General features: G+C 37.0%; 1 protein-coding gene across 1 annotated transcript in view; it reads left to right on the forward strand.

Annotated features, from left to right (window-relative positions):
• Positions 1-18,117, forward strand: part of PRKCE (protein kinase C epsilon) — a 299,488-nt gene that overhangs the window by 177,149 nt on the left and 104,222 nt on the right. The window contains exons 3-8 of the mRNA XM_009473002.2: positions 7,714-7,873; positions 9,033-9,067; positions 10,437-10,522; positions 12,652-12,784; positions 15,657-15,799; positions 16,990-17,086. Coding sequence (XP_009471277.1) covers positions 7,714-7,873; positions 9,033-9,067; positions 10,437-10,522; positions 12,652-12,784; positions 15,657-15,799; positions 16,990-17,086 — 654 coding nt within the window. The remainder of the gene's footprint in view (positions 1-7,713; positions 7,874-9,032; positions 9,068-10,436; positions 10,523-12,651; positions 12,785-15,656; positions 15,800-16,989; positions 17,087-18,117) is intronic.

The following is an 18,117-nucleotide window of genomic DNA, read 5'->3' on the forward strand; positions in this document are numbered from 1 at the left end:
TATTTACCATATGTTGAATGCATTTCCATCTCTCTGATTTCAACTGCAGATTTATTGACATAAGGGCATTGTGTTTAGAGTGAGGCTGTTTGTTCCTCCTGAAAGATAACACTGGAAGACAACACTGGAAGACCAAAATAACCTTAGTTAGCACTGATTTTTTTTTTTTTTTGGTCCTGTTGTCTGTGACGTTATTTCCGTTTCAACTCAAAAAGCTCTAAATTCTGTCTTGTGGAAAAAGTCTTGGAAGTTGAAATTTTATTTTAAAAACCTTAAGATGTGAAATGGACTTTTCAGAAAGCCTGTCATATAGCAATAACTTCCCTGTGATATTTCTAGCAATAGAACTTCTTTTGCCCAAAAAAAAGGTAATGTGAAAATTGTAGTTACAGTTTTTTTATTTCAGAAATGCCATATTTCTTAAAATCATTAACGTTAGATACCACCAATAAAGAATTTGAGAGGAAGCAGGAAGAATCTCTCTCTGATTGGCTTACTTTGTGGATCTTACAGCTGTTTATCTGTAGGAATTGCTACATTCACCCTCTAAGATGAGGTCAGTACCCCTGTCATCTGTGTGAGCCCCCGGGGTCTAAATAATGGACATAGCGCCCTATATTTATATCCATCCCCTACTGTTGTCCAATCAACAGAAATATGTTCCTTAAATATTAGATTTATTAAAACATGCTGTATGATCATCTGAAGAAGACCACCATGGGTAATTCCATGTTGTTAATATCTTAAGCTTGTGTAAATTGTCACCAATTCTATGGGCACTGTGCAGTTGGAGAGCAGAAACATGTGAGGGCTCATCTTGAAGGCTTTCTTAAGGAAAGTCTCAAAGTCCTTTGAAGGAGAATTTTGCTTGAGCACAAGAGGAACTACTCCCTCGCTCCCAGCCTCTGCTGCAGCAGAGCAGATGGCCTGCAGCTGTGGCAGCAGCATGCGTCCCTTCAGGTACCAGGCTTCCCGCTCCTGGTTTTGAACACGTGGTCCAAATTATTGCCAGCCAGCAAGGCTGGGGACACTTCTGAAAACTAAATCGGACTTCTCCATGTGCTGAGATTGCAATCAGACCTTCAACATCTATGAGGCTCTTTAGTACTTCTGGACTTTATGTTCTCCTTTATTAAGTGAATCAAATGTGAAAGTATTTCCATGTGAAAGGATGTGGGGAGTTACTGTTGTCCCTTCAGCTTTGAGTGAGCTAATGAATGTGTTCGTGATAATAATTAAGTATGTAGAGAAGGTGTGAACTATGTGTAAATAATCATTTGGATAGCTTTATAGGTTTGGGTTGGTTTTTGTTTGTTTGTTTTAAAAAAAAGGAAAGTAAAACAAGCCCTGAAACACAAATGTGTGACTCTCACAACACCAATCACTTTTATCTGTTTACATGTCAAGGGAAGTCTTTAAATACATACAGGCAGAATCTCTCTTTTAGACAAGAATTTAAGCATTTATAGAATCATAGAATCATTTAGGTTGGAAGAGACCTTTAAGATCATCAAGTCCAACCGTTAACCTAGTGCTGCCACGTCCACCGCTAAACCATGTCCCTGAGCACCACATCTACCTGTCTTCTAAATACCTCCAGGCACAGGGACTCAACCACTTCCCTGGGCAGCCTGATCCAGTGCCTGGTAACTCTTTCAGTGACGAAGTTTTCCTAATACCCAACCTAAACCTCCCCTGGTGCAGCTTGAGGCCGTTTCCTCTTGTCCTATCACTTGTTACTAGGGAGAAGAGACCGACCCCCACCTCGTTACAACCTCCTTTCAGGTAGTTGTAGAGAGTGATAAAAGGTAATTTAAAGATAAGCATGTGTTTGAAGGCAAATATGTCTGAGCCTGAGCCCATGCTACAAAGCCACCCACCATTTTTAGGCTTGATATACTTTAAAATGCAATTGATTCTTCAATGCGTTCAGTAAACAGCTCATGTTAACGGACATGTCTTGTCAAGACACCTGTCTCTTCTAAAACTCACGATACTGTGAGCATTTTTTCATTTCTTTAGTAACACTCATCATCTTTGTTTTCTTTAACAATATAGTGTTATCTAAGAATCTGATTCTTCTCCTATTAAACAAGAAATTTCCTGTCAGCTATCCTAAAGAAAGATGATTTGAGATATACTAAGCAAAACTTATGCACTAAAGAAATAGTCTGGAAATATTATACTTCTAGAAAAAGACATAGAAAAATTGCATGCTCTTTCCATGACTGTGATAAACTATCCAATTAATTTCTGTGTTCATCAGTAACAGCTTTATGAAATTATATTGTAGCATTTACCTTGCTGTTTTTTATCTCAAAGTTACAAAATTAGTTTTTTGCATGTGTTACTACTAAGCAAGGCTTTTTTAAAAGAAAGGAGATAGAAATGTAAATATATGGGGGTGTTTAGCTTTTTTCTTTTTTTCTTTTTTCCCTTTAAAGAAGATTAAAGCCTTAAAGGCAAAATCCTGTGGCATTTTCTGCCTGGAGAAATCTTGATGGCAGTATATATGCTTTACTGTAGAGGCCCAACATAGAGTTTGGGACTAATCCTTTGAGACCTAATTTTGATGCATAATGATCTGGTTACGCTCCATCCTGAAACCTGAGGACTCCTGAGCATTATTCCTGCACCTTCTCACTTTCCAACATAATTTCAGGCAAATTACCTCTCCTGCCTTAATATCCTTCAGTTCATGCATACTGGTTAAAGTGGTCAGGTTTAAATACGATACAAAAGCTCTTTATTTTAATCTTCAGCAATGAAACATCAGTACGATCATTGTTCCTTTGCATTTGTTGTTCAGTTAGGTTCTGGTTTAATTATTAAGGGTTCGTGTTAAACCAGCTGGTTTTTCTGGATGCTAGTTGTAGTTATGGATGACAGCAACGTGAAGACACCCAAGAGATGCCTAGGGTGAAAAGCGCTTTGTGCCAGAAGTGCCGTGGAGGTGTCAGTGTTCGGTTGCATGGGGTTACCTGGCAGCTACACCTGCTGCTGCCGGTGTTACCATTGTACATGGCCTGCGGTTTGGCTTTGATGGGGCAGGAGCCATTTAACTAAAACATCTGGGTTTTGTTTTTTTTTCTTCCCCAAACGCTGTCACTGTTCGATGCCAATCCCCTCCACATTAAGGGAAGTGCCCAGCATGTTCCCTTTCAGAAGTTGGCATTCTGAGCAATAGCAAATGCCGAAAAACCTCTCTGTGCATGTAATCTCTCTCTCTCTCTCTCTCTCTCCCCCCCCCCCCCCAATATTTTTTCTATTGTTTTGTTTGTTGTCAGAATTTTGTAAGTACTCGCAACAAAGAGGGTAAGGAATGGAAATGGCACATTTTGCTACGTAGGATAATTCTGCAATTCTGCGTGTTGCAGTTAGTGCTCCACACTGAACCCTTCTTATTTATGTCGAAACCATTTTAGTATGAAATGAGACCTGACATGTTCCAGCCTTTGTTATTTGGTGTACAGAGTCTTTTTCTTCCAATCTTGCCTCCTTTGAGGGTTGCTGAATATTATGTGCTACTTCCTTTAATTTATGACTTATAATACATATTTAACAGATACTACACAATTAACAGTGTTAAATGTAGTTCCAGACAGTTCATTTAAACATCCATTTTGCAAGTATTTATGAATTTTGTGCAATTTTGCATGTCAAGTACTTTTGACTTTTATAACACTTCTCTAAGATCTTGGAGTTAAGCCTGCAAGTCTTTTCAGTCTTTGAAATTGTAGGCAATATGTTTTGTATGTACGTATGAGTCTATAAAAGCAATTACGTGCTATTGTTTTCCAAATAACTCAGAGTTACTCTTGGCTGCAATGAAAAGAAGTAGTGGCATTACTGGGTATAGTTTTGAGATTAAATTAGTTCTAAATTTGCCAGTTCTCAAGTACCACCATATAAAGCCTAAACTCAGTGTGCTGCATTGACAGTATTCTCCATGAACACTTGGAAATTATCATGAGCCTTTCTTACTCCTTCTTTTGAAAATGGAAGTTAAATAAATGCATTAAAAAAAAGATAAACTGAATAATATAAAGGGCTGAAGGACTCAAAATCAAAACAGGGAACAGAATGTACGTTAGATAAAGAAACAGCTTTTACTGAGGACCGATAACCCTCTGTGACTATTTAGTAGAAATACTGTGAGAAGAAATTGTTGTTTCTATTGGAACTTGCTTATAGACTGACTACAGCAAATCCACTTAATTTTCATTTGAACTCCTCTGCTCAGAACAGAAATGTCACGATTGGGCAATATGCAGTATCCTAATGGTATTTTCTAGAATCTATCATATACCACTGTAAGACTTTTAAAAATATATTTGAAGGCCAGTTTTGTTTGGGATGCTCATCTTTTCTAAAGTATGTCTTGAAAACCCTAGTTGGGTGTATCACACCAGTGTTGGGGGTTTTCCCAAGTACTCTCTGTTTCCTGATGGCATTTAAGTGACCTCTGCTTTCCTGCTTGCGAACAGCGAGAGAAGTTTGGGGAGAGCAGTGTAGCTCCCTTTCTAAGGAGATGTCTTCAGGCAGTTAAATGAACATCTCTAGTGTTGGCTGTTCAGTATGAGATAAATGGATTTTAATTTAAACATGAGACTGTTGTTAGTGCTACTAGAAATGAGTGGTTCACAAAGCTGGGTATGAGCCAGCACAGATGGGATCATCTGCTTCCGAGGCACCTGGGAAAGTTACAGCCTGGTTTTGTGCCTGTGGTCCACAACAGCAGTGTGAATTGTGCAAGACATGGCAGTGTTTTGCTTGAGGACTGTGGAAAAGCTTTGCTTATGTGTTTTTGTTGGGTAACAGTGACCAAGCTAGCTGAACTTCATGTAAACTGAATGTAAAGCTCACGAGGTGAATTAATTTCTCTTGTGACTTGGTCTGCTTTGATGAAAGGCTGGTGTCCAGTCATGCACTGTAATGCCAGATGCTACTCCTGCCGACTGACGAGGTGGGACGCTACGTGGGCTGTCATGAGAGGTGAGGCAGAGGCAGGGCTGGGGAGTCACTGCTCTGGGACGTGCAGTTCATTGTGCAGTTCGACGCTAAAGCAGGGTGCAGTGCACGGATTTGGCCAAGTGCTAGTCTTTAGTGATAAATGTGGAACAGCAGACTGACAGGAGAGACAGTTCTGGGGAAACTGGCTAACGGACCTCCAACGTTATCCAAGACAGACCAAGCAAACTACATTTCCCTGAGCTGTTTGAGCATCCTTCTCACACACGGAGATGCTCTTTGTGTAGAAATGATATCGATAATTGAGGCTTGCCATTTAATCTGATAATTTCAGGATTGGTGTATTGCTTGTAGCTGTTTTCAAGTTAGTGCGTTTCTGAAAAAGACACTGTTGTGTTGTTTTATTTTAACTACAAGTTTTGTAAGTGAAAAATGAAATTTCATTACAGTATTAAATATAGAACTGAAAGTAATACAGTAAAATTAGTTTTAAGATTTTGTTGGTAAAAAAAAAAAAAAGGTGTCATGATATTGTGTTTATCTAGCCAAAACAAGAAGAGGATTTTCATCAGTTCTGTAAAATTACAGGTGCTTTATCTGTGAAGAATTACACTTAAGATGAAAAAAGGAGAAAAGCGGTATTGTAGACTGTTTATCATATCAAGTGTAAACTGTGCACTGTCAGAACATCTTGTTCCTTTCATATAAGCAGGTAACTTTTTGGGAACCCTTTCCAGGAGAGTGGGATTTTAACTTTCTCACATCCAGGCTGCATACCTTAACAAATTCTACAATCTGGATAACTGAAAGAACAATTCTGTCTTTATATAGAATTATTTCCTATAATAATAACTTTTAAAAGATTTCCAGCAGCTTTGTAAAGTCAATAAATCATTCAGAAGCTGGAAATAGGAGTCTTTGGTAGGATTTCCAACTACTTGTTATGTGTTCTCTGTGGAAGGCAGTCTTTCTCTCAAGGGGCTGTGGTATTTATTAGACATCAGTTTTGCTTAATGCATAAAAATAAATGTAATCGACAACATAAAAATAAACATAATTGATAACTGTTTGGTGGTACTTATCTCTTTCTTGAAGGGGGACCTAGAGACATTGCTTTTTGATTGTTCTTTGGCATAAATTAAAGGGGCAGCTTTGTGTACAAGTCAATGTTTGTTTACTGAGAGCTCACTTAGAATAGAAAAGTAATGCTATTCTGGCCATCCCACAGCTGTGTCGTCTTGGGGTAAAAACCCACTCTGAGTATGAAGTTTTTGTAAGCTATTAATGTGTAAGGAGCTTAGGCTTTTTAGAGCACAAATGAATTTGCTAGTGTCATGGGTTTTAGCCCTTGCTGTGCAGTGAAAGAAATTGATCTCAATTCGCGCGTCTGTGTTCTGTATTTTCCCAGGATATCCATCGATGCATTGGCTTAATTTAAGACCATTTTCTGGGAATTCCTAAATCAATACCTTTTAATTTTACACCCTCAAAACCAGTGGTTATTTCAGTGCTTTTAAAAGAATTTGAGACTATTATAGATTTGAGTTGTTCTCAGACTTTTTATTTTCTTTGTGTTATTGTTAAATACTGTAACTGTTGCTTGGACAACTCTTCTGTGTATAGAAAAACTTGCAGCAGACCAAAGTTGGCATCTTTAGGCCATCGTAATGATTCAGGGTAGCTGAAATTCAGGGAATGACTAGTGTTAAATACATTTCAAAGTGTTACATGCACTGAAGTAGTGAATGCATAGGTTCAGTTGGCAATGGATGACTGAATGTGGTCCCCTCCAAATCTGATATTCTGTTTTGCAGAGACACAAGTGGCTCAAGGAATGCTTGTAAAAATCTGTCTTTCATTAACAACTGTGTAGTGTTCTTCATTGCTAATTCATCCTCAGCTTTTGCTTAATGCATAAGGAATACTATGGAGATGTTAGTGATACTTTTTAAAATAAAGCCTTGGGGAAAAAAGACCCAATGGCCTCTGGAGGATTTTTTCCAAAGGTTTTCATTCTGAGATATATCAGCTTCATTTTTTACTTCCTCTACCATTAAATCTCATATACAATTGAAAAGGAATTGGTTAAGAGGAACACCTTCCTTCCCTTGAACATTTTGCTGAAAGTGTATTAGTATCATTAGTATTAGTGTATTAGTGGATTATTAGAGCCTGAAGCTCAGATCTTAATCAGGAATTCTACAAAGTAATCTGTTCTGGATGGAATGTTTGTTCTGCTTGATAATATGTATTTGTACTCAGATTTTTTGCAGTTGTGTCAGCACTTTCTGAGTGTACAGGGACCAGGGGATGTTGCGATTTTTTGGTGAATTCCGCCCCCCCCCCGCCCCCCCGCCCCAAAGATCAAATGAGATGAGAGTATGAGCTGTGAGAGTATGAGCTGTTTGGAGAATCTAACTGTGTAATTACTGTTAAAAGAGTTTGTCGGCATGCTTGATAGGGATAAAACGCAGAAGGCTTATTCCCAGCTTGTCATGAATTTACAGATAAAGGTTTAGAACAAATAGGAGTTCCTGTACTAGGCAATGAAAACCCTTGCCCTTTAGTAATTGATGCTAAAAAAGAAAAAAACTTACCCACAACTTAGGGAAGTTATTTTGCACTGCTAGCTAGAGAGGATTATTTTTATTTTTGGAGAGTATCTACTTATGTATTGCATTTGAGTTATCAGGTATTTACGTCTGATACAGCCAGTGCTTATTGTTTTTTACTCTGTTTCAGCACCCAAAGACAATGAAGAACGCGTGTTCCGGGAACGTATGCGCCCCAGAAAGCGGCAGGGTGCTGTGCGACGCAGAGTACATCAGGTTAATGGACACAAGTTTATGGCCACCTATCTTAGACAACCAACATATTGTTCACACTGCAGAGATTTTATATGGTATGACTTTGCTTACTTTGCAACTTTGTATTGAAGAGTTAACATACCCTCCTGTTTTGCTGAAGTATAAATGGCGTAGAGTAGTAGTACTTTTCCTCTTCATTTTAATATTAAGCTGTCATTAGTTTTGCAGACAATAATAGAAGACTTAAACTTCTATCACAAATGTTAGAATTTGTTTTATTTGTGTTTTTTCTCCTCTGAGCCACGAAGTTCAATCTTTTCCTGCCTGGTACACACTATAAATTCTAGGTAGACAGCCAGTCTCGTGTTCTGTAGGTGCCTAAGTGCAGATTTAGACCTAATATTAGACCTCTACATTTTGTCAAGATGACTGAATTCTTCTTTAGGTGCTTAAGTATCACTGTCTGCCTCCTAGGAAGTGTTAAGCTCCTATACATCCTACTGACGTTAATGAAATATGGGAATATTAGACTTCTAATGATCCAGGGTGCTCACTGTACAGGATCTTCCCTATTATAGTGTATGTCATTAACTCCCTTTTAGAAATTATTTACATTAGTTTTGAGTACTCACAATTTTCAGATAGGGAAAAGCAGTGGAGACATTGAGTTTTCAGTTATTTTTCAGCAACTCTACTGATGTTTTCCGAAGTTACCTAGAGATACTGATTTGCACCTTAATACACATAAGATCTGATGTGATCCATAATTAATGTTTATTAAGAGTGTGTAATGAATCAGTCTTTCTTAATGTGAAACCATGTGAATTGTACATGAACTCAACTACATTCCTTTAAGAAATGTCTGCAGGTTAGGCTTTAGGTTAGCTAAGATGATTTCAAGCAACAATATTGGCGAACGCAATCTTTTGTCTATTTAGAGGTCTGCTTGATGACTGTTTTACCGGCTTGTGGCTTCCCTCTCTGTGCACCCTTTGGCTTTGCCTATTTTATTATAGTAAATATGTCTTTACTTCTGAATCCCTTTGTGGCCTATCTTCCTACCTGTTACCTCTTAGCAGCTGAAATGTGGTTCCTATTTTGAACTGATCTCAGTCTAGCCATGCAGTTATCAGATGATTCGTTTTAAGAAGCTGTTCTTTTAAACTTGCGCATGTCCAGTAAAGAGAAGAAAAAATATTTTTCATTTTAAAAAATATATATTCTTAATTTTCTAAAACACTGTTTTATTTTCAGGGGTGTAATAGGAAAACAGGGATACCAATGTCAAGGTAAGAGAAAATCTACAGGGTGACAGTTTGAATATATGTATTATGTTATAGTAGATAAATAATAAGATATTTTCATCAAGCATTGCATATGTACAGTGTTAAGAATTTAGCACAAGATGATCAGAATAAGTTTGTCTCAGCAAAGATACAGTCTTTACAGTAAGTCACAGTAAGATTTTTCAAAACTGTTGGTCTTAGGCAGCATATATGAGGTAGGGGCACAGTTAACATCAGAACAGCAGATCCTAGGTATCTCTTGATGCACATCTAGCTAGGGGGATGTTGGCTTCTTCATTTTTCACTTCTTGCATTTTAAAATTGTGAATTCTTTATTCTGCTTAAGATTCTTTGTTTTAAAATGCCAGGTAATTGCAAAGACTGTAATTAAATAGATGAGATAATTATAGAGGTCATCATTAGAGAAGGTTATAGCAAAGACTGCAGAAGTGCTTCGTTTTCAGCTCCCATTTTTCAACTCAGTTTCTTGTACTTTTAATTTTTTATGCAGTCATCTCTTGGGATGATGTTTTCCTATTTAATTCTCATCTGACAAGTACATATAATCAAGTTAGTGATGATTTTTCAGTTACAAAAGACTTGATGAAATCTCATTGTAAATAAATAAATGCAAATAATGGTTTTACATGCTATAATAAGAATTACTGTATTAACATACAGCAGAGGTTCATTGAGTTCTGATTTTTTTTTTTTCTTACAACAATGGCCAAAGCTAGAAGAAAATGAAATTCATTATTTCACTCCGAAGGGTTTTTTTTTTTCCTTCACTTAATGAACTTGAATCCCACAGTATGATAGACCTTGCAATTTTTAATCTTATCTGTCATATCTGCAAATGTTATTCATTGATTAAGTAATCAGTATGAATATTGACAAAGCATTTTTGCCTGCCAAAACCTTTTACTGTTATCAACTTATGGTAATGTGTTACAGAAAGAATGTTTGACTTTGCTTTTTCTGTTCTTTGACTTTTACAATGAGTTATCTTTGTCTCTTTTCCTCTGGAAGCTCTTGAGACAGGAATTGTTTTCGCCATTGTGTCTCATATAATGTGGAGATCATGGACTTTATCAGATAAAGAGATCAAATAGGTTAATATTTCAGAAGGTAATTTGTGGTTTTACATACTGAGATTTTGACAGATATGCTTTAGTTCTCTTAAAATTCATTGGTCTCTTGGAAGTCCGTTATCTTCTGCCTTTGTAAGCCAGATGTACTTCATAGGACTCACCAAGTCACCAGTCACTTGCAGCCTTTCAAGTCCCAGCATTTCGAGTCTTCTGAGATCAGTCTTTTGCTTTAAAATCAATCTTCATGAAAACTCATTTTTTAATCTGTTTTTTGTTTATAGTTTGCACTTGTGTAGTCCACAAGAGATGCCATGAACTTATAATAACGAAGTGTGCTGGCTTAAAAAAACAGGAAACTCACGATGAGGTAAATGCTTATAATATAAATTTTCTAGGTAAAACTCTCTTTCATCTGTTCAAAGTAGTATTATCTCCTCTGTTTCATCTATAAATATTATAGACTTCTTTGTGCCCTTCTGGTTGTCTTGTGATGTAGCATTTACTTTGGAATGACAGATTACCATAACAGTTTCATCTACATGGAAATTACTATACAGCAATTTGTTTCTAATTAGTAAACTTTTTATAACATCTGAATGCTTAAAGTCTCAGTGAGCTCTTTCCACTCCTTTTCATTTTTAACATTCTCCATTTCTGAGTTGAATACAAGTTTTGTCATTTTAATTCAAAGGAAGCAGGATGGGACCCTTTATCCCTTAACTGCATTTTGTGCGCCGAAGTCATTAGCAGCTGATAGGATAGGATAGGCAGTATGCTTGGGTATATTGCATCAACATAAAAGACTGCCCAGAATTTGCTTGCAAAGTCTCACCTCAACAAAGACTGCATCCAAACTGTAGAACAAAAGCCATCCATGTCTTGAAGAAGGCCATGGATATTGTGTAAGATGATAGTGATAACACAAGGTACTGCATAGCTAACAGGTTTTGCAGCATAATTACTCCTTACCTCTAGCAAGCTTTTGTATATTAATGGAATTAACACAATATGTACTTCATGTTATCATGCATTTAAACAAATGAAGACATCACCTGAAAATGAAATCTGCCAACAGCACATTTAGCTCTGGATCAGAAGAGAAAACATAGCAATCCTTTTACTTGGGTTAAAGGTCTCTCTCAGCTAAGATGGCCCTTTTAGGCTTGGTTAGGAAATTAATGTTAATTTCTGTGGACAGTCACCAGGGAGCGATGTGACTGCTGTCGTGTTCAGCTCCCTTAGACTCCTCAGCTTTGGGGTATCCTTTTACAGCTGGGTTGGTAGGGGGGCAGTTGGGGAGGGGAGTGGGTTTATGGTTTTTTGTAGTTCTAGCCCTCAGCTGTAACCAGTGAATGTTTTATACGGAAGTTTTTTGTTTGTTTGTGTTTTAACAGAAGAGCTAATGAATGGTCACTGTCCTGTTCTGTTTTGTGTAACAGCAAGGGCCTACTATCTTTCACCATAGGATTAGGTGAGGTAGTCTGTAGGTGATCCCAGTTCCTTGGCCATGCGGAAAAAGTACATTTCTTAGTTTTATTTGTTAAAAACCTATATTTATATGCTTGAAAAAGCCTAGTTTTAAATTACAAATCAGAGTTGTGTGTAACGATGGTTTTAAGCCACTCTTTCAACTTTGATATGAATTTGACTGAGACACTAACTGATCTCATTCTTCCTGTGCAATTCACTACCATTTTTCGTACTGGAAGCATTCGTTAATATCTGGGTCACAACCAGTTATGTCTGAAACTTGGTCACTTGCATAGGATTGTGATAAAGGACTGTGTTTGTCTAGTGTTGGTTTTGTATAGTACTCACAGGAAGATACAAAATCTTGCGTAGATTTATATTCCCAGGTTTCAGACTGGTGGAGACTTGTATGCTTTGCTGATATAATGCTCTCATTGTTTAGAAGGGGTACTAGATCACTGGAGAAAAGCCAGTGGTAATAGGAAAGGGAAGGAAAAACATCAAAATAAGTCTCCTGCTATGCAGTGGCCACTATAAAAAATTATCAGACATCCTTTAATCAGTAAGTAGTTGTACTTTGGAATCCCTGAACACAACAAATTGTCATTGTCATTTTCATAATCTGAAGAAGAGTGGGATATGAAAAGGTAAAGAGGTTGCGATACATTTCTCTTTCTTAGTCCTGTGTAGTTCAGCCTCCTGCTTCTAAAACAATTGAGAGTGACCTCCTCGCCTTCCACATTAAGAGATCTTTCCTGATAGCTATGTATTTGTTGTTCCCAAAACTACTAGGAAGTAGACTTTTATCTCTTGGACAACAGCAGCCCTTCCCCTTTTCCCCAAATAAAGTCGTGAGAAGAACTCTGGAGCTGGAGTATATCTAATGCAAAGATCATCATCTGAGTACAGACCTATTTCATCTTGTTTGAATTCTGTGTGGTTTCAAAACATAACAGGGCCTCTGCATATGCTGATTATAAAGAAATTAATTAGAATGAAAAAATATGCTGTGCTCTCCTTTTTCAGCAAGTGGGATCCCAGCGTTTCAGTGTCAACATGCCTCACAAGTTCAGCATTCACAATTACAAAGTGCCCACCTTCTGTGACCACTGTGGTTCATTGCTCTGGGGTCTTTTGAGACAAGGTTTACAATGCAAAGGTAAGGATTACCACTTCAGAGCTTTTCTTTTTCTTTGTGAGTGCAGTAGACTTGGAAAGACTTCAAGTTCTTCTGTCTTTTCCGGCATGTACAGAAATGAATAGAAAGTAAATAGCAGACTGCTGTAGTAATTGCCATCATGGTTAGAAAATGGTCCTTTACCCGGTCTGCAACACCAGTCGATAACAGATGCAGAGGACAGAGGTGGAGAAACACATTTTGCACTCACTGCTGTATAGGTTTATTGCCACATAGGAAATTAGAAGTTGACAGACAACTAGGAGCATGAGAATTTACATCCCTTCAGCTTATATGCCTTTTGTGTTTTCAGGTTTGTGGTGATGGTTGTTAAACTTACAAACATCATTATTCCAGCTACTTTTCCTTGTAATACCATCTTCAAAAATTACTATTATGTATTGGGTAGGCTAGGCAGAACCAGTCCTGTGTGCCCATATCCAGAAGATGAGGTATTCTGATACCTAGCTAAATCATCCTTTGTGATGATCTGCCTAGCCCCTCTATTCCAGAAAATAAAAGATTCATTATGTTCTGAAGCTTAAGGACCGTGTACTGTGTACAGTAACTGTATATGAAGTTACTGCTGGAAGGTGCATTCATGTCATTTTAGCTGACTAAGAGAAAAGGCTGGCTCCGTATCTCCTTGTGTGAAGCAGATTTATGTATTCTAAAAGGGGGAGAAAACAGTACAAACACTTGCAAAGGAAAGTAATATTCTAGAAAGAGTGAATAAAATACTTCAATTAGTGGGCTGATGGTAATGATATCATGAAGATTGTCAGATTCTTAGAAAGTAGTACCTAATGGAATTATAAGCATTTTCATTTTGTTACACCCTTACATATGGGTAGGTCCATCTTCATAAATACAAAAATCTTGTTACATATACTTCTCAGCAGCAGAAACGTGGAGTCACACATATACGTATAAACATGCAATCTATTAAATACATGCTTTGCAGTATTTAGGATGAGACATAACTATAGGTGAAGGTCAGACGTAATGCTTCATGTCACAAATTGCTGAGCAGCAAGGGAAAGAAGAAATTTCTTTCATGGCAAAGTCAGACACAGTGAGAGCATTCTGAAATTCAAGCCTTCCCTTGTGATTCTATCTAGTGAGCAGTGCTAAAATGTTAGACTCTAAATATCGTTACTAAAGATTTTGTTCAAATGCTATCTTAATTATGGTGGAGATATGTGCAGAGAAGATTTGTCAATTAAACCTGATTTTTTTTTCTCTTTGTTTTTAATCAGAGCTATGGTATCTTTGCACTTAATCTGTGAATATATTAGTTCACTTTTATATTCTCTCGCAAGTACCATAATGGTTCATTTCCTCCTAACTGTGGAAAATAACGTTATTTGTCATATGTGTGCATTTACTGTGTAGCAGATGCATAGAAACGATAGTTCAGAGAGCCTATGTTGCTTTCTTCGTGTTCATAAAATTAGTGCCTATAAAAACGCAGTATTATCTGCATGAAATCTAGAACCCACCTGAGCTACAAATGTCATTTTGTCCGTGCTGTTTTCTCTCTTAACAACTGCCAAACAGTGCTCCCTTCTTCAAAGATGTACTTGCTTACCCAGTGTGGTTATTAATACCATGAAAAGTGTATTCCAGTGGCTTGTTCTTCTTCTGTTTTCTCACTGCTTATTTCTGTGCTTCTTTTTACAAAATATGTTAATGAAGTTGGACTGTACAAAATTTTCCTGCTTGCTTTATTTCAACAGTTCAGTTCCTTAATGTCCACTGCTATGGATCCTAGGGCAAAGATTTTACTTGCCAGTGAGCTTTTGTCACGGAATATACATGCAGTGAAAATACCATGTGGAGCAATTTCTTTTTGCTCTTCTTGTGAGCTGAAACGTACTTGAAAAGGAAAGGCACCCGCTTTCTGAACCGCATGGTTGCTGCTGCAAATACAGTGCCTGTGTATTCTCTCAGAGGCAAATGTGGTTTGTTTCTTTAAGGCTTATACGGTGAAAGCATTGTTGATGAACAATATAATGAAATGCAGCTTTACAAATACATACTTTTTTGATTTTTGTTCTCTAAAAATTACTGAAGTGAGGAATTTGAGCAATTGAATGTTATTCTAATATTTAATTACACTTGCAGTTTTGCTTTCTTTATGCCTTGCTCCACAAGAGGGCAGTGAAGGCTAAGATAAAATGTGTCATCTGCTCCTAACAAATCCACACTATGCTATTTTTAATGGAGCTATGTTCTCCCTTCCACCCCATAACCTGGAAGCAATATAACCTTTTTTTTCCTCTTACTAGTGTGCTAGTTTCAGGAGATGGTATTTAAGAGAAAGAGCTTAGTAAATGGATTGCCATCTAAAGAAAGAGAGTGTCTAACAGTGCCAAAGATTTTTATTAAAACTTAAAACACTGTTGGTTTTATGCCTGCCTACAGTAGGAGTTAATCTACTTGAGTAAAATAGAGTAAGAAGCAATAATACATGAGGAACCGATGTTGCACTCTCAGTATGAAAGCAGAAGTGGACTGCTAAAATCCAAGCTCTGAAGGACTTTTCTTCTAATTCAAATTGTTTTTAAGATATACAGGATCATTAGATATTTTCATTTGTTCCTGTGTCTGTTCTGGGTACTGTGTGAAAGCACTGTTCTGCATTATCATAGCAAAAGAATGATAACTAGGTTAATAATTTTATATTAGCATTCACGTGTCGCTGCAAATCCAGCTAAGTATTTTTCTACTGAAATTATGTTTGTTTGAAAAAGTTATTGGTAGGTCCAATAAGGTCTGATTTAAGTAATACAAATGCATGCCAAGGTAGTATTTAATTTACTCTACTCTATTACTTCACATTTCATTTCAGTTTGCAAGATGAATGTACATCGACGCTGTGAAACAAATGTGGCACCAAACTGTGGAGTAGATGCTAGAGGCATAGCTAAAGTTCTTGCAGATCTTGGAGTCACTCCAGATAAGATCACTAATAGTGGGCAAAGGAGGAAAAAGGTAATTTTACTATGTAGTGTCACTTAAGAAATAAGTAGGGCTGTATTGTGAGTTTACCAGTTGGGGTTCAATCCCACTCACTTGACTTCGGCAAGAATTTTTTTTTAAGTCAGTACAAAACTAAGACTTTGTCTTTTGAGTTAGAAGTGCAAATAATCTATTCTGAATTCTGATATGAAATGTATTTTGACCTGCTACAATTTTGCAAGCCTAGAGTCTGTATAGAGTCTGGAAGGATTTCCCCTTTTTAATTTTGAGGAAGGAGATTTGCCAGAGAGACAGTGTCTGACACAACAGTTCATAAAAGCATAAATGTCTCTTTGGCTCAGAATTGACATTGGATAATTGATTGATTGAGACACAGCACTACTCCGTAACGTTGTAAATGATGATAAATGAGCCAATGTGCTGATTCTCATGAAGAGGAGCTGTTTGCCAGATGACAGTTCCAGAGCTATCATCACTATTATAGGAGGAACTAGGCTGTTCTAGAAGTTAAAAGCATAGGTCACCCCAAGTATATCCAAAGCTGATGGAGTTATTCTGGATTTGTAATATGTATCCTGGATCAGAGTTTGGCCACGCTTTCTATCTCTATTTGTGGCAACAGCCCCGCTGTTCTGACTTATAGAAATAGGCAAATTTTACCGTAATTTCTTAAAACATTGACATTTGGTTCTGTTCATTTTCCTATTATAATTTTTGTGATTACTGCACGCTTGGATCCCATGTACACTGTTTTAAAATGTTACAGAAACATAGAAAACTCAGGAATAAATGAATTGATCTCTGACTCCTGGGAAAAGATGTTGTCACATTGTTATTGCATGAGTTACTTTGCAGTGCTTACTGATGCTTGTTCTAGTTAAATGTATCTACTGGATAGATTTCTACACAGGCTCAAGGTGGCTATTCAAAACTTTCCCACTCACTGGGTATGCTTATTACATTTATTTAATCTTAAGAACCTCTTTTTCTTTAAATTGCCAGTTCTTTCTCTGTTTGTATTATGGTCTCCATTTGATGTGATGCCATCTACCGTATGGTTGAGGTCCTGCCAGTGAGAATCTATAGGGGTAGAACATCTTCACTTTCCTTCATACTTCTACTTGCGAATTAATGTTAAATTAAATTTCCTCTTGGCACGGGAGGATCTCATAGCTGAGTACCCCTTTTGGAATTGTTCTTAGCTAATTGCAGGTGCAGAGACTCAGCAACCAGTTCCTGGAAGTACCTCATCAGAAGAAGATAGGTCAAAGTCAGCACCAACTTCTCCATGTGATCAAGGTCGAACATCTCTCTTTATTTCCTAACTGATATTTATTGTCACATATTTTCCTTCTTTATGAGGAGTAAAAAAGCTATTGTCCCCAGCCTTTGTAGAACAAAATCAATGAAGTAGTTACCATCAGAAAATGAAGCACTTAGTTATGAATTGCAGAAGCTTTTTTAAAATGTCTACTCATTTTGTTTAAATCTGTTAAGTGGCTTTTAAAGAGAAAATTATAAAACAGTCATCTTAAAATGTTGTTAAGTTTACTAGATGAGTCCTTGCCTAACCAAATACCTTTATGTAAGGAGGTTATATATTCTATTGTAAGAGTGAGAACATTTTAAATAGTACCAGAGAACTTGAGAGAGACTTTATCTATCTGAAAAGCCTCTATCTGTTAATAAGTTTTTGAGATAAAATTGTCTCCTTGCAATTCCATGTTGAACATTTGTGATAATAAAAACTTCCGTCCAGTTAGGCTATGCTAGTGTGTCTGTGTGGTCTCTAGAGGCTTCATAAAACCGTGTTTCCTTTCAGTAATTCTTTTCATGCATAGATTTGGAGACAAATATTTTAATCTTCACTTATATGACCTGATTTCATTGAGCTGAGCAGCCTCATTGACAGAATGTGTATGTCAGCAGCACTTTTTGAATCTGATCTGATTGATGTTTTTAAAAATCAGGAGTCTGTAAGGTATCTTATGTACCATCATGTGTGTAAACTGATGAATGAAAAATCTTTACACCAAGACACAGGAAGATGGATACTTTTGTGTCAAATTCTTTGAAAATTATTTACAGTTGAGAAATTTCTCACCCTTATTTTTACGGAAAAGACTTCCAAAGCTCCATGGTAATAAGTACTGTAAGACTCTGAGTCCAGAACAGATTTAAATTTGTCAACCTTTTTGTTTCACAGACAGCATTTTGGTTAAATAATATTTTTTAAATATCTGATGTTTTGCTTAAAATAAGAACAAAGAATTTGTCTAAATTCTCTCTTAAATTTCACTTTTGTAGCTGTCCAGTAAAGTTGTTGCTTC

This window comes from Nipponia nippon, unplaced genomic scaffold, assembly GCF_047370975.1.
Source record: "Nipponia nippon isolate SJK-2023a ecotype South Korea unplaced genomic scaffold, ASM4737097v1 scaffold_4, whole genome shotgun sequence".
Classification (NCBI taxonomy): Eukaryota; Metazoa; Chordata; class Aves; order Pelecaniformes; family Threskiornithidae; genus Nipponia; species Nipponia nippon.